The 21,021-nt window shown below is 34.2% G+C and overlaps 3 protein-coding genes across 3 annotated transcripts in view; 1 reads left to right on the forward strand and 2 right to left on the reverse strand.

Moving 5' to 3' along the window:
- Window positions 1-44: 44 nt before the first annotated feature.
- LOC117121906 (centromere protein J-like) lies at window positions 45-14,706 on the reverse strand. Its single transcript, XM_033267302.1, has 18 exons — window positions 14,603-14,706; window positions 12,707-12,849; window positions 12,303-12,449; window positions 11,397-11,600; window positions 8,712-9,457; window positions 7,964-8,281; window positions 7,348-7,470; window positions 6,504-7,047; window positions 5,936-6,084; window positions 5,599-5,760; window positions 5,213-5,316; window positions 4,714-4,807; window positions 3,900-4,073; window positions 3,432-3,610; window positions 1,927-2,170; window positions 1,144-1,284; window positions 810-883; window positions 45-153 (listed from the first exon to the last, which is right to left on the reverse strand). Exons 2-18 carry the CDS (start codon window positions 12,810-12,812, stop codon window positions 45-47), a joined length of 3,618 nt encoding a protein of 1,205 aa, XP_033123193.1. The 5' UTR covers window positions 12,813-12,849; window positions 14,603-14,706.
- A 21-nt stretch (window positions 14,707-14,727) lies between these two features.
- Window positions 14,728-17,284, forward strand: LOC117121949 (cytochrome c oxidase subunit 6A, mitochondrial-like). Its single transcript, XM_033267369.1, has 3 exons — window positions 14,728-14,898; window positions 16,075-16,229; window positions 16,942-17,284. The coding sequence occupies exons 1-3, from the start codon at window positions 14,790-14,792 to the stop codon at window positions 17,026-17,028; spliced, it is 351 nt and encodes a 116-aa protein (XP_033123260.1). The 5' UTR covers window positions 14,728-14,789; the 3' UTR covers window positions 17,029-17,284.
- A 1,076-nt stretch (window positions 17,285-18,360) lies between these two features.
- The window catches only part of LOC117121947 (ribosomal protein S6 kinase-related protein-like), a 37,792-nt gene continuing 35,131 nt past the window's right edge, over window positions 18,361-21,021 (reverse strand). Inside the window, exon 10 of the mRNA XM_033267367.1 lies at window positions 18,361-20,923. Within this exon, the coding sequence (XP_033123258.1) occupies window positions 20,885-20,923 (39 nt within the window). The 3' untranslated portion in view covers window positions 18,361-20,884. The remainder of the gene's footprint in view (window positions 20,924-21,021) is intronic.

A 21,021-nucleotide genomic window follows, 5' to 3' on the forward strand; every position in this document is an offset into this window, starting at 1 on the left:
AATGGCTATTGTAACTTGAATTTCAGCCTCCAGCAGCTAAAAAACTAGGAGAGCATGCTTTCCTCCCTTCCATTGGGAAACAGATATTTGATAGTCTGGTCTGGGAAAGTTATCTCTTTTGTTCCATCAGGATAATGCTTCTCTGTTTGGTTGCTGTTAAGGTGAAATTTAAGTTGAATTAATCACAAAGTTGTGATTTGAAAAATGCACAAAATCATAATTTCTTGTGATTTTGTACAATTTATTGAACCAATACTTTGTTCATTGTAGAACCATAGACTTACGGCTGATAGTTCTGAGAAGTTACACCTAGACGATAACATACAAATTACCATGGCAAAGGCAATAAAAAGTACTGTCCCAGTGCCAGCCATATGCTGGGGTGGCCTGAAGTGGGTGTGGTCGGGTGTTGCTCAAAATGTGTTGAAAGTGGTACAGGGAAAATATGACAATTTAGGGGTTTCAGAGGCTTATTTAATCAATTTTATAGATAGGTCTACTAATATGTAGAAAATATATATCATATTTTTTTCTCCTCTACGAATTGTGGTTTTTCTTCTTTTTCCGGGGGGGGGGGGGGGAAGAAAATTATCTGGGGGTGTGCAAATTCCCCCAGGCCCCGCTGGCGCCGCCACTGCCGCCAATTTATTAGACAAACCATTTTTATGATATATGACTAGGTAAAATTCCGAAAAAGTATGTTTGTAAAAAAAGGTCTGGCAGTCAACGTGTTAAACAATAGAACAAATATAATATAACTCATGTAAAAAGTTTTCCAGCAGTCTGACAAAATAATAAATAAAACTTACTTTGCAAACTGTAGTATCTCAAGTCCATCTTGGTAAGTTGTGTGAGTCGTTTGTGTCTCTTGATAATAATATACCTACAGTAATTTGAATTACAAATGGAGTTTGAGATCAAGTACCATAATATATCATTAATATTATTATGCATTTGACAATTATACAAGTTACGTGGTAGAATTATATTAATAAAAATATCAATATTAATAAAATGTACAAAGTCCTAAAATACAGAAGGAAGATTAAGAAAAACTAAAAGAAATTAAAATAGATATCTATGCTTGAATAATTATGAAATAAAATAATAATAATAAAATCATCAGATAAAACTGCGACTTACAACACGTTGGTCTGGGAGTATCTGCTTGATATCTCCATTAAAGAATGTCACTGTAATTGTTTCACCATCGCTGCTTATGTCCTTTCGTGTTCCATTCTTAAACAGAATCACTCTTGACCCGTCCTTGTTAACATGTTCAACCTAAGTTGAGAAGATGGTGTGATTATGAATTTTGATCAAATACATCTGTCAATTTCACGAATAAATGGATGTCATTGCCATCTTTGCCATCATTGTCGTTGTCATCATCATCACCATCATCATCATCTCATGATCATCTTCTCCAGAATTACTGTCTCCATCGACATCATCATAATTTTGCCATCATGCGTTTCAGTTTAATACTTCTATGTAAATAGGCCAGTCAAATGGCCAAGCAGTAAAGGCAGGAGCGATGCAATCTACAGCCATAATATCAGTGCTGGTTCGAGCGGCACGTTGGCCTATTGGCTCATGTACACTTCAAAGAACCCAGTACATACTTTGAGATGAGTAGAGGGTTACTCCAGTCTCTGTTGTGGACAGACAAGGGTAGCTGGCACCAGTTTACCAGGTAGCTCACAAACTGACCCTTAGGGAAGGAGAAAGTTTCTGTACGATCTAGCCCGCACCTCAAGCTCCTTGTGACCTTGGTGTAAAGTGCTTTAAATTAATACTGTACAATCTGATTATGTAGTATGTCTAGCAATAAGTCACAAAAGGTTTATTTTATGTTGAGTTTATAAGCATTTTCTGAATTGTGTTTTTATGATTTGTACAACCTTAGTTCATAACAGTGCTTACCTTGCCATCTGGATGCTGAATACTGTTCTCTGTTTCATCATCTCCAACTCTCTTTTCATCTTCTTTATTGTTCACTTCATTATCCATCAGAGGATGTGACATAGGGGAACTGCCCCATTCACTTGGCCTAGGTTGATATTCAGCTGGTATGGACTGTGATCTTTCTTTGTCTTTATTAGTTGGTGTTACATGTTTGCTATGCATTTGTTGAACATAATGACTTGGTGTGCCTTCCTTCATTGATCTTAATAAATATTTGAAAAATATTCAAATGTACATTATTCAGTATCAGCAAAAATTTAGCTGCTTGTAAAAATGACAAATAATGAAGAATGGCAAAATGTAAGTACTGTATACTAAGTTATTTTTAAATCTAAAATTTCAAAGTTGATCAGTTTACCAACTCAAAAGTACTTATTTAACACTAGTATATTGTATATATGCAAGTTGATAACAAGATATATAAGGGATGCATGAACACAAAAGGGTGCTAAAGGATAGTTCAAGAACAAATGCAACAGCTGCAGAAGGAAAATAATAAGAGTTTCTAAAAGAAACCGAAGAATAAAGGCCAACTCAGACAGCGTTGTACGACGCAGCCCGACGCGGTTCATCGTCAGGGACAGTCTTAAGCCATCGTGAGAAATATTAAACATGTTTCATATTCTACGACGTGATTACTCCCGACGCAAATTATCATGTCTGCGTTTAACTCACACGAATGCAATGCGACAGCAAATCGTATCGGGTTGCATCGTACGACGCTGTCTGAGTTGGTCTTAACAGACAAGGATTTCAGGACAGAATGTTGCTAGATTATTTCAAACATACAACAGACACATTTTATAATGTAATAAATAATAACAATAAATAAAAACTATAATAAATAATAACAATAATAATAATAATAATATAGAAAGGTAAATACAATAAGTACAGTATTTTCAGGCTACATAGCTATATACATAACATGCAATTGTATTAAGCTTACAATGCACCAACAATAGAAAACAATGAAAATTGAAGGTTGAGATATATGCACTGTACATGCTGACAAATCATATACAGAATGCTTTTAATTATCAAAGATACTCAACATACCAGTTCCTGTGTCTGTCATGTAAGGGAAAATATGTTTAATATTTTTATCAAAAGCAACCAATTATTAAAATGATAACTCAATCAAATAATTTATCAATATCAATCAAGTACAGTAATTAATCATCCAATTAAGTAATCGATCAAATAATAAATCAATAAAGTAATTAAATAATCATGTAGATAACCCATCAAATAATTCATTTAATGAAATCATTATTCAATAAGTCATGTAACCAATCAATTCAATAAACCTTATTAAAAAATTAAGCTGCTGTAAATCAAAGTAAAACTTTAAAATCATTTATTCTAAGATTATATTGTGAGATATTCAGTTTTGAAGCTTTTCAATGACAGGTGTCAACCACAAATCATTTATCATGATCAATTAACAACATGTCACTCACCTGTTATTCTTTTCAGAATCCGCAGTTTCCCTATCACCAGTCTGATGGCTAAGGTGAGCAGCTTGCTGCCATGGGGACTCCATAGGGGCAGTGGCCTGTGTTGTTGGCACATACACCTCGGGTAGGGGTTGAAATGATAGTCTAGTTATATCTTCAGATTTCTTTTTCTTTAAAATTTTCTGTAAAAATACATATATAAAATGAAAATTCCCCAATTAGGCCGCACTCTTCAGCAGATGCTTTACTTAATATTTGTAATTTATTTGTAAAAGACTGAATACCAAATAATATAGCAACTGAACTTAATAAATGTGAGATAGTATAATACATACTCCAAGTATCGAAATGCACGCCATTGTGCATTTCAATACTTGGAGTATGTATTATACTATCTTATCTGAGATTAATCAGTGGACCTTTCGGCAAAAAATGCGAGCCCTAAAAAAGTAGCATATGCGACTAACCAACCTTAGAATCATTATCTTTCTTTAAACTTTCCAATCTTTTCTGCTCCATGACTTTAATTTCATCTCTTAGCTGGTTGTTTTCTGTTTCTAGTACTTCGATACGCTTGCGCAATCTGCCTGAGCTTGCAGTCCATCGCCTTTCCTTGTTGCTTAGTTCCTCTTGAAGTTCACTTAACTACAAAGAACGAGAGAATAAAACATTTTGAAATTGAAAAATGTGATGAAAAAAAAATATTACAGATAAAAGAACAGAAGATCTATTGAGCAAATTTATTTTCTTATACTTTTAAAGTTCAAAAAGGATACAATGTGGGATATTCTAGAACAGCTGCATTTTTTAAAACCATATTTATAGACAGTGAACCTTTCAACGTATCATAGAAGGTCGGCTGATATTCTGGGTCCCTCTTAAATAAATGAAATAATGTGATGCATTTATAAGCCAAGTCTCTTTATGAGGCTTAGGGAGTGGAGTTGTTTTTAGTCATGAGTAAGAGTCCTGACTGTCACAGGATTTGAACCCAGGACCCAGGGATTAGAAGACAGGCATCTTAACTAAGTTATTCAACTTCACTTTCTGCAATACATTAAAATTATCAGCAAAATAATTAATGACAATCAAAAAATTAAAAGTGGCAAAAACCAAACTGTTCAATCTGTCCCCTTAAAAGCTGATAATTTATCTGATCTATTTACATACTCAATAATCAAATATTTAAAGGTTTCAAATTTTACTGTAATATCTTCATACTTATAATAAATCCTTGTTATTATCATTATCATTAATCTTTCAGTTTTATTTCTTTTATTTTTACCTGATCTTTCAAGCTTTCTATTTCTTCTCTACCTTTCTTATCTGGCATAGTCTTCATAGCCTGCTGATATTTCTCAAAATTACGCCTTTCTTTCCTTAAAAGAAAACAAAACTTTTGTATTTTAAACAGTAAACTAATTAACTTCTTCCATGTCAAATCGGATTTACAGTGGCGATGTAACTAGGTGGTTAAGGTGCTTGACTTCCAATTCAAGGGTCCTGGGTTCAACTCCTGTGACAGCGCAGGATTTTCCTCACAGCTCCACTACCTAGGCCTCGAAACGAGACTTGGTTTAAGAGACATCTTGTTATTTTGTTTATTTAAGAGGGCCAATGAACATCAGCTAAGCTGGAAAGGTCATCCTCTATAAACATGGTGAAAAAAGAAAACACAAGAAATGAAAAACTCCACTTCCAGCTTCTTAATTAGTAAGATTCATGTTAACAAATTCCCAGCTAGACAGATACCTCAAAATATGATTGTGATGGTTTTTACTAACTTCAATTTCTTCATTTCTTCTTTTTTGAACTCTTCTAAACTCTTGAGTTCTTCAGTTTTCTGTTTTTCAAATGTTGCAACCTCATTCTTCAGCACCTTAAGGTCCTGGCAATAGATGTCAATAAATTAAAAATATTATAAGATATTATTATTATTATATTATAGATATTATTATTATTATTATTATTGATATTCTGATTAAAGTTTGACATGACTTTAACATGAGTTTAAATTATTTGTGTTGTGATGATGATTAAGATAATGATAAATATTACAATGATGATAATGATTAATGATTATAATAATGATGATTATGATGATGATGATGATTATGATAATGATGATGAAAATAACATGACCAAAATCATGGGAAGACATTTTCCTAACTTTCTCTCGCTCGGTTCTGAGTTGAGCAAGGGCAGCATTCTCCCGGCGGAATCGTTCTATTTCTGTCTCAAGTTCAGAGAGCTTATCACGTAAAAGTTTAGACTGCACTCCTTGGCCCAAAGGAATTTGATGAGCTTGCTGCAACTGTGCCTGTTGACGGATCTAAAGTCAATTAATTTGAAATATTTATAAATACAAAATCTGATATAATAAAAAGTTAACACATAAATTATTATAAACTTGAAAAATCAACCAGCTTTGTATTATATTCTTAGGGTCAAACGATAGCGATTAAAGTGATATCATTTTCAAGAGAAAGTGGTTGCATGGTTTTTACCTGTTCTTCAGGTGTATGTTTCACTAATGTTGGAAACAGTTGTGATGATAGTTCAGCTGTAGAGGGTGCACTTTCTTGATTCCTGGTATCACCATGTAAGCTAGACTGATGACCTTGGGGTATGTTCTTAAAACTCACAGCAATGGGATCTATTGGTAATAAATGTGAAGATACAACACTATTTTAAAAACAAAGAATGCAACATAATCTATCATTTACCTAAAGCATATAAACACATAAAAAATACATTCTCGTTCTTATACAATAGTTGAATTGCTTTGGTTTGCTCTATTTAATATCATCACAGACAAAATAACATGAATAAACCATAAAAAGTTGAAATTACAGAGTCATTTGTTTTTTATATCTGGTATGGCCCTTACAGTTCTGGTAATTATTTACCACAAATTTAAAAAAGTATACATGAATATTAAGAATATTTCAGTGAGCCTTGCAAAAATAAATAAATAAATATAACACCTTCTGAGATGATAGCACATGAGAGTGTAGTGATGAAGTAGTAAAGGTTACAGAAGAAATGTTTAAAGACATGGAATGGCCATCTTACTGTTTTTGTTTGTAACAATATTTGCTCCAATGACTGGGGCTCCAGCAATTATGCTTTCATCATCGCTACTTGATTCCTCAGCAGCAAACTCACCCCAGCTTTCATCATCATCAAAGTCTATATCAAGAGCATGTGATGATGTTGCAACTTTCTTTGAAGTTTCCTCATCTTCCTCATCACCGTTCATTTCTATAAATTCCCTACTTTGTCTCAATCCTGCTGAAAACTTTTTCATCTTTGGAGTAAATTTTTCTGTTTCTGATTCATCATCTTCCTCTAAAGTATCATTACTCTCATTATCATCTTCATCTTCTTCTTCAGTTGGACTGCCTCCCATCCTCCTAGTTTCTTTCACATCTATTTCTTCATTTTCCCTTCTTGTAATTTTATCTATCTCCTTCATCTTGAATTGATAAGCAACTTGATTAACATCTCCATTTCGATGTTGCAGAATGTCTTCTGGTGCAACATCAATGGCAGGAGCTCTAGGATCTCGACCATTTCTTACATCCCTCAGTTCTCTTTGGGATTCCTCAATTAATTTCTGTAGAAGAAAATACTGCTATCAAGGTAAACGTCAAAGTAAAAGGGCTACCACATAATGGAACAGTTAGCTCCTTATTAGTGGCATTGTGGTGAATTATCCAGTTGCCAGAGCCAATTCCAAACCAATTTTACTGTTTTACTTTTGATATTTTAATGTGTTTTTTTTATCCTTTTATATGAATTGTATATTTCAAGACATATATTTGTTTTGTAATCAGTTTATAGTGAACCTTGAAACCAAATACAAAATGGCTGCTGGAGAGGATGTCAACTTTCAGGTCATAAACTCGATGCTTACCTGTCTCTTTAGAGCAGCTCTTTTCATGACATTAACAACCAATGACGCATTGCTTGAAAATGAGGCATTGTCATCTGCTGCTTGTTCTAAAGTTTCAAATTCATCTAGGTCCTCCTTTTCTTCCTGTTAATAAATAAAACAAACAAATTAAATTTGTAATGTTAGGCCCATAACTTAGGAGGTATCTAGAATAGCTGGAGATCAAGGTGTCTTAAAGAAGAGCTCTTTTTGGTTCCCCCCTAACAATCTCCCATGGCACATCCTACTATCCCCATGTCAGTCCTCATAGTTATGCCACTGTTGAAAATGCATTCGAGTATCAGCAGAACATTGGATAAGATCATAAAATATTATCTAGTTTTCTGATAGTTTCTCTATTTCAGTGCTTCCTGTTCTCGATCATCTCTGCATTTCTTTGATGTTCAGACAATGTTATGTCTATATCTTGTTAATTTCTGTTTCCATCTGTCACAGCTGCAAAGTGCATAATTCAAGAGTAGGTTGTGGACGGCTGTAGCAAATGGCTGTTTAAACAGTATCTATTCTGGGTTTATCTTAAAAGAACAACAAAACAATATAAGAAATAATATTCAAAAACACATGAGAGAAAAATTACCTCCACTCTAACTTGCCATTCTTGAACTTTATTCTGAAAAGACACCTCCAGTGTATCATTGAAAATTGGTAAAGACTGCTTTGACTGACCCTTATCTGTGATAGACTGTTCCTCCATATGTGCCTTGGCTTCATAATGGTTGTGTGACTGTATTGTCCGGAGGGCGCTATTTGAAGTCCCATCTTGTGCAGTCACAACAGTTGTCTTGGTAATTGCACTATTTTTTGATTTTGGTTGAGGTTTTAACACAAGTTTATTTGAAGCAGTCAGTGGTGACTTCCTTACTGAAGTTGTTTTTACAGCAACCTTTCTTGATATCTAAAATAAAAGTATTTAAACTTCAGAATGAAATACACGTAAAAATAAATGTAACAACAATAAGGGAAAAATGACAACTAACTAATTTCTGGTTTTCACAATTATTCCTTTACCAATTTTAAAGATATTTTTTTTTAGAAAAATCTGTCAAGAAGATTGTCAATTCATAAACGTTTGATAAACACCACTTGCATATACAGTACCCTTAAACTTCTGCCAGCATATTTTAGTAAAACGTCAAAATCAAATCGATTTTCAGAAAGTTATTATTTAAGCAAATGAGAATTTCAAATTTTTATTTTTGGGATTTCTTTTAAAGATTAAATATTTTTGTATCCATTATTATAATGTTTGTAGATTTCTGATGTTAAGTGAAATAAAACTTTTAAAAATATAAAATTAAAAAAAGGATTGTTTTTTATACGTTCACCTGATTTGTCTGCAGATCATCTATTTTACTTTTGCTCTTTTTTGTTGGATTGTTTCCACCTTTCCGGGATTCTCCTGGTTTCTTGCCTAATCCTTCACTTGTTTTTTTCTTTAGACGAAATTTCTTCATCCCAAATCTTGAGATTCCTTGGCCTCTCTTTAAGAAAGTTCTCTTTGTTTGAGTTTCACTAATTTGTGGTTTTGAGTTGGGTGAAGTTTCTCGCTGGGCATCTAACTTTAGTTGTTGCTCTAAAAGTTCTTCAAATTGTTTGCCTTTTCCAGCAACAGGTTGGTTATCAAAATCCACAATAGTATTATCATTTTGGCCTGTTCCAACAGGCTCGTCATGAATGTCACATTCGTTATTCTTAATGCTTAAATCTCCACTCTCATCATCTGCAGTTTCAAACTTTTCATCCTCTTCCTTTCCATTCTTCTCTTCAAAATGTATCATTTTCTGTCCATCCTCTGCATCTTGGTGGCAGATCTCAAAAGATGTTTCAGGAAGGGGGAAAAACCCATCATCAATATCTGAATTAGTAGCCTCTCCTGTGGAATCTAAATCAGTCAGCAGATTGTCTCGTGGAGAAGAGATTGTCTGTAGTAGATTGTGTATCATGTGTGGCTGCATTGTTTGGCTGAAGGATACAATTCCAGCAGGCTGCTGCACACCATTAGATGGACAGAGGCCCGAGGTCAAGTTTGGTCCACACGTCTGTTGCTTTCCAGGTGATAATACATTAATACCTGTAAATAAATATTGTGAAATATAAATAACAAAATAGTCTGTATACTGTACATATTGGCAAATGCTATATGCAGGGGTCCAAAGTTGGAAGAAGTCATTTCCGGAAGTTCTGTTTCAACAAGTTTTCTAAGGCCACCTTATTTTGTTTTGCTACTTATATTATGGCGATACCAATCGACATTGACTTCCATGAGACAAATGATGATAAAGGGGTAATACAGTAGTAAATACATGCAGATTTAATGAATTTGTGGTAGATGGTTTATTTTCCGGGAGATTCGTGTCCGGTTGCGGAAGTGCGGAAGGCCTTCAAGATTTCTGGGAGACTCCTGTGACATGCCGGAGACTTGGGACTCCTGTAGATGTCATCAGTCATTGACATTACACTGGCTAACACTTTGATCTCATGAACCATTGAAGTGTCTACAAGTTGTTAATGCAGCTGATGTATTGTGGTGTAATACAGCTAGCTGTGCCTGATGTCTAGAAAGGTGCACGATTGGTCCAGGCATTAAATAACAATTAAAAGCTTGGTAGTAGCAGATGTTTATTAATCAGTGTTCTCTCACCACATGTACTTCTCTTGACAGCGAATTTGCAACGCGATCATGTTTGTGTTAGGCAATAGGCACTATGTTGAATTTTTGGTTGTTTTTTTTTATAATAAACAACGTTTTTAACATGAGAATACTACTTTACAATGAAGACAAGTAAGTTTAGATAAGTGTTAGTCAATCTAGGCAGCCTACGTGGCCGATGTTTTGTTTAGCTATCTAGCTAAGCCTAGCTTAGGCCAAGCAGTTTGAAGCTAACGTTCGACATAGACACGCGTGGACCACGGGAGTAATTTGCGAGTGATAAGCTAATGAATATAACTAATGACTAAGTGACCTATTTGATGCATGCTCCATGAACCTGCTTTTTGGGCCGTTGTCCTGTTGGAAACGATGACTCACTGGGAAAACACGTTGTATGAAAGGCAGGAGAGTCCCTTCTAATATTTCTTTCACGTAAAACTCTGCATTCATGTTTTCCGCCAAATACCAATACATTAGTACCACCTCTCAGACTAATAACAGCCCACACATGTACCTTAACAGGATGCTTCGCCTTCGGTTTGAGTTTTGGTTCTTCGCAAATTTTGTGAAACGAGATTTTTCCGTGCTGTTCCAAATGAATGCTTGTCTCATTCGTCCAAATAACCTCTTTGAAGCGATCTCCGTCATTTAACACTTTGGTGCAGAATTCCATGCATTTTACTTTGTTGACTTCCCAAATCATTTGGCAGTACCTCGGTCCGTTCTTTTTCCACCCAGCTTTCTTCCGAGCTCTCCTTATCGCAGCTGCTGACACAGTAACACCAAGCGACTCCTGAGATATGTTGGTAATTTTATGAGATGTCAACTCGTCGTCTTCCCTGTACAAGTCATCAATGAGGTGTATATGGTCAACAGTTAGTTTGGGCTTACCACCTGGCCTTGGTTTCGGGCCCCAGGAACCAGTCTCCTTGTATTTTCTAAAAATAATACTTGCTACTGTGTGACGATAATTGTACATCTTCCTTACTTAGAAGGTCAATTACATACTGTAATTGACAAACATAACAATAATTTTTTGTACCTAAAAGTCGATACTCCCTTTACTTGAGCCGGCGTCGCCACCTTAACAGTGCACGGTAGTAGAGCCAAGGCTTATCCAAGGTGGAAGCTACTGGAGCCCAGCAAACTGTCGCCGGGGTACCGCACGTACATGGTTGCGGCGGCGACTCAACATTGGGAGTGCGCATTTCTCTTCCCTTTCATGTTTCGCGGTTTGTTTTTTGCCAATTTTTTTTCCAATCTGACTTCGGGTCTGTACACTTTCAGTGCCTTTAGGCGATTTTATTGTGGAAGGCACTCCACAAATATCCTAGCATTACCATTATACAAGCTCACTCACCGCCTCCCCACTGTTTGTGACGTTGGGCAGCAAGCATACTTTGGACTCTCTGTTGTTCACTTCGTAACACATCCAACTGCTGCTGTTGTTGATATATCAATTTCTCCTGTTGTTGTTTTTGCCAATCCTTCAATTGTTTGAAGCGTTGTAAAAGCTTTGCTTGTTCCTTACTCTGCTTCTGGTCAAGAAGATCCATACTTATATCTGTGCCAAAGATCACAATATATTATACTACTTATTATTACACATCTAGATGTGTATAACAGTAAAGAAACTCAAATACGTAAGATGTTGACTTTAGAAAGACTAAAATTTATTAGGCGAATATTTCGGCTACTCCTGTAGCCTTTGTCAATGCTTGACATAAAATGAACATATTGAGAAAGTATCTTGGCAATATACAATTTGAGAAACAATATGGTAATTAAGTCAAAGCAAGTCGGCATATATATATATGGATACTCCCTGTGGTTTTACTACAAAAATTGCAATTTTTCTCACAAAAAGTAAACAGATTCTAAAATTAGCAGTCCTAACCTGGTTGTAGCTTTCTGTTTTACATCCTGAATCCATTTTAAATTACATATCATACATTATACATACATATACAGGTCTCCCTCTAAACCACTTTTGGAACTGTGGTTTCTATAGTCTTTAGCAACTTTGGTCTCTAATTATAATAATAAATATAAAATACATTTGTTAATTTAGGACCACAGAAAAGTGGCATTTAATTGGAAGTGGTGTTTAATTTAACTTGATCGGTCTTTAATTAGAGGAAGACCTGTGTTTATTATATTTATTTCTTTTGCAAGAATGTTTTTATGGAATGTGAAGACATTTTACATACAATTTTCTATTTATACTAATAAATAAAAGTACTGCACTCAATCTATTATTACTTACCATTACCAGATAAAGAGTAATTGTTTTTACCATTTATGTCTGTGACAGGAGCCAGGGCTGGCTGTACGACTGTATTCTGCCTACTTTTAACATCCTCCTCATTTACATTCCAACCAGAAGAAAGATCAGCATGATTATTCTGCCAGCCTTCAGAACAACAAATGTTTTCATTTAATGTATAGCTTCAACTAATAATATCATGTGTTTTCAGTATTAATATTTTAGAATAAAATTGAGTCAGATACTAACAAACTTTCTACCTTTTCCTTCATATGCTGACCTTATTCAAGTGGATGTGAAAAACCCAAATTCTTTGATATTTACCAATTACATTTTGTCCAATGTAGCTATCATCATTAATAAATCAATCCTTACAATATGAAGTGTTTGTGTTGGAAACATACCTTTGTACAATAATGGCATAGGATCAACTATAACCCCAGCTCTTGATATCTTCAATGCTATATTTTCATTCTGACCATCTGGAGGTAACTCTCGGTATTCTTCCATTCCGGTACTTGATCTAATTCAAGTTATCACCCATTTCCTACAAAACAGAATTACATACTGTAATTAATAAGCAATTAGTAGAGCTCCGCACAGTACACCATAGGAAAATTATTGTACGAAGGTTAGATTTAATGCTTGAAAAAATTTCCTGAGGGCCTGCAAGGCCTGAAGGAAATTTTTGAATGCATTAAATCTAACCTAAGTATAATAATTTTCCGTTTAGTGTATGATTCATGCTCTACTAATTGCTTTATAAGTCTATCGCTGTCTTTTAATTTTAGTTTTTTATAACCAACTGTTGTAGCAGCCTTCGGTTGCTATAGTGTACGTGTGCGTATTTACATTTAGCTGTGCATATGCTGATTTTTGCTCCTGCAGTACGCGTTTAACTCATCTAACATCAGCAGTACAGTACCGATATGATGAATAACTATTGTGTTAGAAAGAACTTGTTTTTAATGCTATATTGATAGACTTTCGTCAAAGAAATAAACATTTCAGCATTCGAGAGGGAATACAGTCACTGATATCCTTTTTGGTCGGTGCATGTAGACAGGTAAAATCGTGCGATGATTTCATAACTAGGCCAGGCTACGGCCTAGTAATAGTAAGAGGAGGCCCGGGCAGCCTGCCTGGTCGTAGGCCTACATCTAAATTTGTTCCTTGAGTCGTTAAAATAGGTCTAGAATATTTCTATTAAACTTTCAGTTTGTTGTGTTTATGAGGGTCCATTGATTCAATAATTCCTTAATTGTTCATACTTAATATTAAATTTGAAGTAACTTTCTTCGGGTTCTAATTAAGCTTGTTTTACGAAAGTAATATTCAATTACAATTCAATTTTTATCGCGATGTATTCACGGTGATGACGAAAAAATGAGGAATTTTTTTTGCACATGAACCTTAAAAAAATCAAGCTGAGCGTCCAATAATACAAAAATTATTGGATGCTGGGGAATAGGCAAATAACATTGGGAGTTACAGTGATGACGTCACGATTGACTTATAATACATATTATATATATGCCATATGTTAGCTAAGTATAGGTCGAAATATTTGTTTTCTCTAATAAAGTGTTTCTAAAGTCCATACATGTGCTATTCGTTTCTTATTATTTCTTATACACAAAGACGGTTTCGATTTTATCTATTATATCATAATTGATATACATATAGGCTTATATATATTTAAATATATATATATATATGTATATAAAGCATATTTAATGTCTATATATATATTTAAATATACTGTATATATATAAATATATATATATATATATATATATATATGTTATATAATTATTGTCATCATATCGTTAATTGTCATTATTAGTTCTATTAGTATTATACCTTTTAATATTGTTATTATTAATATTACAGTATTTTAATACTATTTTTATAAATGCATTTTTCTTTATTGTTAAGTAAGTGGATGTAATGAAAAAAAAATATAAAGCAACAACATAAAATACTTTAGTTTTGACTTTGCATTCAAATCTCTTTTGGTAAATATAATTTAGTAAATACACACTGCACAGTAAATTGGGGCCGAGTTGACTTGGGGCCGAGTTAACTCGAATTCAAAAGCCCACCCCTCTCTACTCTACTCTACCTCACTGATCAGCCCTAGGTAGAGGAGGACTGGAGCCACGCTAGGCCTAGGCCCTAGCTAGAGTAGGGTGGTCTATTAATTAATAGAACAGGTCAGTTACAAAAGACACATATTCAACCATACGTTGTTTTTGATACATAAACAGCACTATCATGATCATGAAAGTATCACAAACCTGTTTTCAAAAACAGCAATTCTTCGCGGTAGAACTAACAGCTGGCTCAAATTTTTTTGAATGACATAAAAGTTCGCCCTCAACGACATCTTCGAATAATCGCGATATCATCCCCCAATAGAGAGAGGGCAGTTGAAGTTAAGGTTAAAGGTTAGGAGGATCGGATTTTCGTAGATAAACTTGGAAAATGTCGGCTATAAGATTGTTTCTTGTTAACACTTCTCGTCGATATATTTCGACATCTGCTATCCGTAACTTTGCGTCGAGTCAATCTGCCACTGTTGGTGAACATGGGCGTAAGTTTTGAGTTATTTTGCGACAGAACATGAACATCAATGATGATAGGATAGGGCGGCCTAGGCCGTAGCCTAGCCTAGTATCTAACTACAAACAGAGCCTACCGTGGACTCCACTCTCTCTCTTGTTGCTTGTAGCCGGCCGTGAGTGTGGGAGAAACCTTTTTGCCCGGCTAGGCCTAGGGAGAGCCCTTTAGGCTAGGTCTAGGCTTTTTAGCCGCAGTAAAGTATTTCAATAGACGTCAGCGAAACCAGTCAGCGGATGCTACTACAAGCGAATGCTAGTTTGTTTGAGTGTATGCCAAAAAAAAGAATGATATTCTAATAATTTTTTCTATGTGCCCTTAGTCACACATATTTGGAAGTGGTGTATCTAGGGGAACAACGCCCTTCCCCACAAAAATCCCCTACATTTGCTGCTGCATTGAAAATGTCTGAAGCAAACAAAAATCATGCTCAAGTATATACAAATCACCTGATATCACCTTATTTTGTGAGCTAGCACCCCTGCACTTAATTATCCAAATTTATTAGGTAGTCCAACACACTAGATCAGATTTGCCAATTCTATTGTATAACTTAAAATATGGAATAATTATTAAAAGTACCAAAAACCCTCCATTGCATTTTGGTATTAAAACTAAAAAAAACATTAAAATAAATAATAAAATTATCTTGTACTGTATTTGTTTTGGGTAAATTCGCCCTTGTTATAGATTGCACTAAACGCATCAGCTTGAACTACCATTCGCTCGTATTGACGTGCATTTGCTCGAAGTAGCATTCGCTCGTATTGACTTGCATTTGTCATCTGGATCGGAGAGACTCCTGGCAATCTGACCTGGACAAGTTATATAAAGTACATTGCGGCCAGGCCTAGATTGACTACACAAGACGAGACTATTTTTAAAACCTTGTTTAGGGAACCCTCTGACCACCGATAATGATTTAAATTTCAATAAAAAAAAAAAATTGTTTTTGGGCAGTTAGCACACCCTCCACCACGAAAATATGCAAATAGAAAAAATATTATTTTTATTACGTCCTCTGCTCTCTTGAAATCTCCAAAAATATGATATATTATATTATTTATTTATTTACTAATATCTTTAGCCAGGATGACACAATCATTTTAAAGAAATGTTTTTCATTGTATATTTCCATGTGTTTTTTCAGAATCTGCAAAGACTTGGAAGTACCTTTCATTCTTCGTAGCCCTTCCTGGAGTTGCGTTGTGTATGGTGAATGCTTACAGAGGGGAAATGGAACACAAAGCCCATGCCCACCAACCAGAATTTGTTCCATATTCTCATCTAAGAATTAGGAACAAAGTAAGTACTACTGTACAGTATATCCTTAGAAATTCTATTACTAAACTGATGAGTTTTCCAAAAATTGAAAGTTCCACTGATTAATCTCAGATAAGATAGTATAATACTTACTTCAAGTATCGAAATATTTCAATATTAATTATGTCATCATCAGGAATGAAAAATTATCCATATTTGCAAGCTTATATGCACAAAAGTGTTCGACCAATCAAAACATTACCCCTAGTAGGTGGGACACTTTTGGTACTTGTGCATATAAGCTTGCAAACTAAAGTGTACTAAAGTGTAATACATTATTATGGAGTTTTACAACCATGAACTGGCAATTCTCTTAATGTCATCCATTTGAACTTTAGGATTACCTCACTGTGGAATAGACATTTCATAGAATATGACCAGTGTAAGAAAAAACATAATCATGGTTACTTTGTAGCAATGTTTTCCAAATTTTTGATTTACTGTAGCAGGAATATTTTTGGTATTATCATTTTACATGTCCCAAGTTTTTAATAAGGGTGAGGGGCAAATACAGAATCTTCGATTGCTTTATGGATTATCCAAGTATGTAACTTACCACTGAACCATCCATACAGTATAACTTGTTTCTATGTAACTCTATGGTATCTTGCATTAGATAAAGGTTCAAGTTTTTGTAAGATGCCTGTCAACCATATACTTAATGTTAATTATATTCAATGTGTTTTATCCACAGGCTTTCCCATGGGGAGATGGAAACCACTCTCTATTCCACAACCCTAAACAAAATCCTTTACCAGAAGGATATGAGGATGCAGAATAACCCAAGTCATTCTTAAAGAGCAGAAATTTATGAATTGAATTGTGTGTGTTGAAAAGATGAAACAAGGATTTAGTACAATAGTAGTAACTTACTGTTAATTGAACTAAAAGAAAAGGAGTAATCAGTATCAGTGTATATTTATACCTGAATGTTGATTTTCGCTGGTAATTTCAGAAACACTTTCTCTAATACTGACTGGTTTTCCAAAAATGTTTAAAGTGCTAATAAGATTAAAGAAATAAATGTGTTAATAAAATGATGTTTCTGCTCTATCATTTGTAAAGGTATGTGTGTGCCATTCTTTTAAAACAATAATATTTAAAAAACAAATACATTTCTTGTCAAGATAGTATTATTCAAAACATACTGTTGGAATTACTTGACATCAACAATAACACGATAAAGCCACTAGAGCCTTGTACATGATCCATACATAATTTATACACTCCCTTTGTCTACAAGGGGAGGGGAATACTGGGTGTTGTACCATAGTTATGTGTTTTTGTAACTGTAAAACCGACTACTATGACCTTTTAACAGTGTTGATAAAAAAAAGTACAGCCGTGGCTGTGGTATGTATATAATTTTTACAAGAGCACAAAACATCACTAGGTGAGGGGTCAACAGTGTTTACTCTAAATTAAAAATATTTTGTACTCTTGAAAAATAATACATGATCCAACTTTTCTTACATTAAAGTAAACATTTTTGTTCAGGATTTGAACAAGGCAATGGGCTTGGTCAAATTTTTACTGTGACAAATTGCAAAAAAAAAAAATAGCAAAAATCCCCCAAATCAACCAGCTTCATAGGTACAATATGCATCAATAACTTATGACATATAAATCTTCCTTACACGCTACATACACCCATATATTTAATAGCGCCATTACACAAGGCTCTTTAAGGCATGATACAGACATTGAGGTGACATGTCTACCAGTGGCGTAGCTAGGGGCGCACACCACCCCTCCCCCCACCCAAAAAAAAAACTTCGGCCTTTGCCAGTTAAAAATTTTGGACGCAAAAAAATCAAGCTCAAGTGTAGTAGATAAAGATCACCATATTTTGCGAGCTAACGCTCATCAAGCCCCCAACTGTCCCTTCCATTTCAAGACTCCTAGATACGCCACTTAACATGCTGATAACATTGAGGCAAACTATCCATGTTTACCATGTCAAGGTAGAAACATTAACATTTTCAAGCAACCCACATGAATAAAAAGTAACAGTGCGCTTTAAAAAAATGTGTACATACAATAGATGACGAATACCCGTAAAAGTAGCAGGGAGCAGTGCCTTTGGGATAAGAAAGTGGAGCCATGTAGAAAGTGGCATTAATAAAATAATGTCGGACAGTTTGTGCGATGTGCCCATACGTGGGCATGGTGCACGCATGTTATTTAAAAAAAATTTATTTGAAATGATATAAAGGATATTGATAAAACTTTTAAAACATTCAGAAAAACATGTACTGTATTTGCATGTAGATTAGACTAGGTATTAAAAAGGGTGTAATTTTACCATGATATGCAAGTTAAAAAAAACTTAAAAACATCATCTTACAAAAAATAGATTTGAATTATAAAACTTAACACTGCACAAAAATGCTTTCTAAATGTTAACAAAACGTACTGGTACTTATAAGGAAATTATTTTTTAAGTAGCACATTGACAGCTGTTACCATAAAAATAACTTTTTAATAACTTCCAATAAAAGAATGGATCAAATACCAGTTTTATCAAAAGAAAGGACCAAATAAATATATATAATATTGTAAAAAAACATGATTTTGTAACAAAACTCATTTATAAACCATTCAAAATTGCAGCAACAACAGAATCGATAATATAAAATAATTAAATGATAAAATAACATATCTTAAAATATCTTACTATAAGTTCATGTACGCCCTAATCAGTCTGTCCAATTATGGATGGAAAATCGGCTGAAAATGTGGGTACCATTGGAAGTGTATTGTGTAGTCAAAAAAATAGGCTGTGTTTTCGGTGATTATGTTGTCATTCATACAAATAAATTGCCAAACACAGAAATTGAGCAATTTCTTGCCCAGTGCACCATGTTGCCTTAGTTGTTTACATCACCAACAAAAAATTTGCTATAATGAATCCAACCTGGGGGTCAAAACCATGTCTAATTTACGAGAAAATCCAACATAAACGGGTGCGAAACTCTGACGTAATATGTGTCGGTCAGCTTCAAACAACACTGCACAATGGGAAGTTGCTATTACATAGCATAACAAGAACAAGATGTTTGAAATACAGAATTATGATGGCTTGTATCACTTTTTTTGCATACTGTCATGTTGCACAAAATAACAATAACGATTAATGGTATTAATAATATAACAGTAATGATATCGACAATGCACAAACATTAATGACAAATAACCAAGTATGTAATAAAACTGCATTAATATACTGTTCATTATCAAGTTTTTCAAACTGTGTATGATAGCAAGTATTAATTTGTGACTGCGACTTCTAAAAGAAGTTAGTCATGAATAAAACATTCTATTTGAATAATTATTTGGATGTTTTCAAATTAATCTCTATTTGTAATTAATTTGTTAATCCTAATCAATCACCTCTATCATAAAAAACATCCATCATCTTCCACCAATTTGCTAGACTCTGGAAATGATATGCAACTGGTATTACTAAAGTCTCAGACAATTTAAACTTCATATTTTTGCTGCCCTCATGTCATATGTTCCATAATTGCACATACTTGCCCTGAAAACCTAATTAACCCTACAACTACAGATGTTCCAACCTCCAGAACTCAAAATGTGGGAGATAGGAGATGGACTGGTCAAAAATGTTTTCTATTATGTATGCTTTGTCTTTTGAAGTGTCAGTAACAGGTTGTTAATGAATAATTTAATAGACAAATAGTGATTTATTTTTGAAAAGAAATGGCCAGTAGCTTTGTTAAAATAAATTTACATGGCCTATATTCATATTTTAATGAATTTTAATGTATAATCGGTCTATACATTTCATCTTTTATAAGCAGTTTGATGATACATGAGATAACACAATGTAGGTATGAGACGTAAAAATTGGATGCTCATGCGTAAAACCGCGCATTATGTGTGAAAGTTGGCAGGTGTATAATACACTACAGCTCCATGGGTAACTAAATGTTTGACTCAATACTATTCTGCATACTATTACTCACATTACAATTATGTATCAAAAAAGATATTTCACTGCAAATTGTTTCTTTTTTACCTGATACTAGGCCTACTTGGAATTTAAATTAAAAAAAGGAATGTTATTTTTTTGAATGAAATAAAGTAAAAAGATTGCACATTGGTGAAAACTATTTGTTTTTGAAATCATAACCTGATATAAATTTCAGTAAACTGTTCTTTGTATAGTCTTCATCACGGGTAATGCTTCAGAAAGCATTTTCAATATAAATTACCATATTTATAAACACACACAGGCACACACCCACACCTTCTGATGTTGTGTGATCCTCTACTATGTTCAAACACCAACTCTATAGACACGTCCTTTGGCATATTGCAGGTCTATTTATGTCCATGTCCTGTTCAAAGCCAAACAGCCTGGTCTTATGGTATACGGTACTGAAATTTTCCCCGATGTCCTTGTTGATGGTCTGTTTAGAGCAACAGCTAAGGTATTCCATCACACTGTCTGGCTGATTTTAACTGCTACTGCCTCAGTCCAGAATTGATCTGTTATTTTGTAAGAATGGAATGCCAAAAGCATCCAGAATATATATTAACTATCCATAGATTTGGAAGGCCATATGAACAGGTTTCTTTGTCACAACAAACAGTTTAAATTGCACTAGTACTTATAAGTCCGTTTCTCGGATCCAATCAAAATTGTCAAACTGCAACAAAAGCAAGAAAAAAAATATTAAAAAATTACAAAAACAGGTACAGAACAGAACTATTAATATATATAATAAATTCTGAACACTCTATTTAA

This window comes from Anneissia japonica, unplaced genomic scaffold (genome assembly GCF_011630105.1).
Source record: "Anneissia japonica isolate Jap-2015-1 unplaced genomic scaffold, ASM1163010v1 scaffold352_len1594369_cov220, whole genome shotgun sequence".
Lineage (NCBI taxonomy): Eukaryota > Metazoa > Echinodermata > Crinoidea > Comatulida > Comatulidae > Anneissia > Anneissia japonica.

Coding starts and splice junctions, on each gene's coding strand:
- LOC117121906 (XM_033267302.1), bottom strand. CDS start 12,812: ATGGAAGAATACCGAGAGTTACCTCCAGATGGTCAGAATGAAAATATA. Junction 8,282..8,711: donor ATGATCTGCAGACAAATCAG/GTGAACGTATAA, acceptor CTTTTATTTTAG/ATATCAAGAAAGGTTGCTGT. Junction 4,074..4,713: donor TAGAAAGCTTGAAAGATCAG/GTAAAAATAAAA, acceptor CGTTCTTTGTAG/TTAAGTGAACTTCAAGAGGA.
- LOC117121949 (XM_033267369.1), top strand. CDS start 14,790: ATGTCGGCTATAAGATTGTTTCTTGTTAACACTTCTCGTCGATATATT. Junction 14,899..16,074: donor CACTGTTGGTGAACATGGGC/GTAAGTTTTGAG, acceptor GTGTTTTTTCAG/AATCTGCAAAGACTTGGAAG. Junction 16,230..16,941: donor ATCTAAGAATTAGGAACAAA/GTAAGTACTACT, acceptor TTTTATCCACAG/GCTTTCCCATGGGGAGATGG.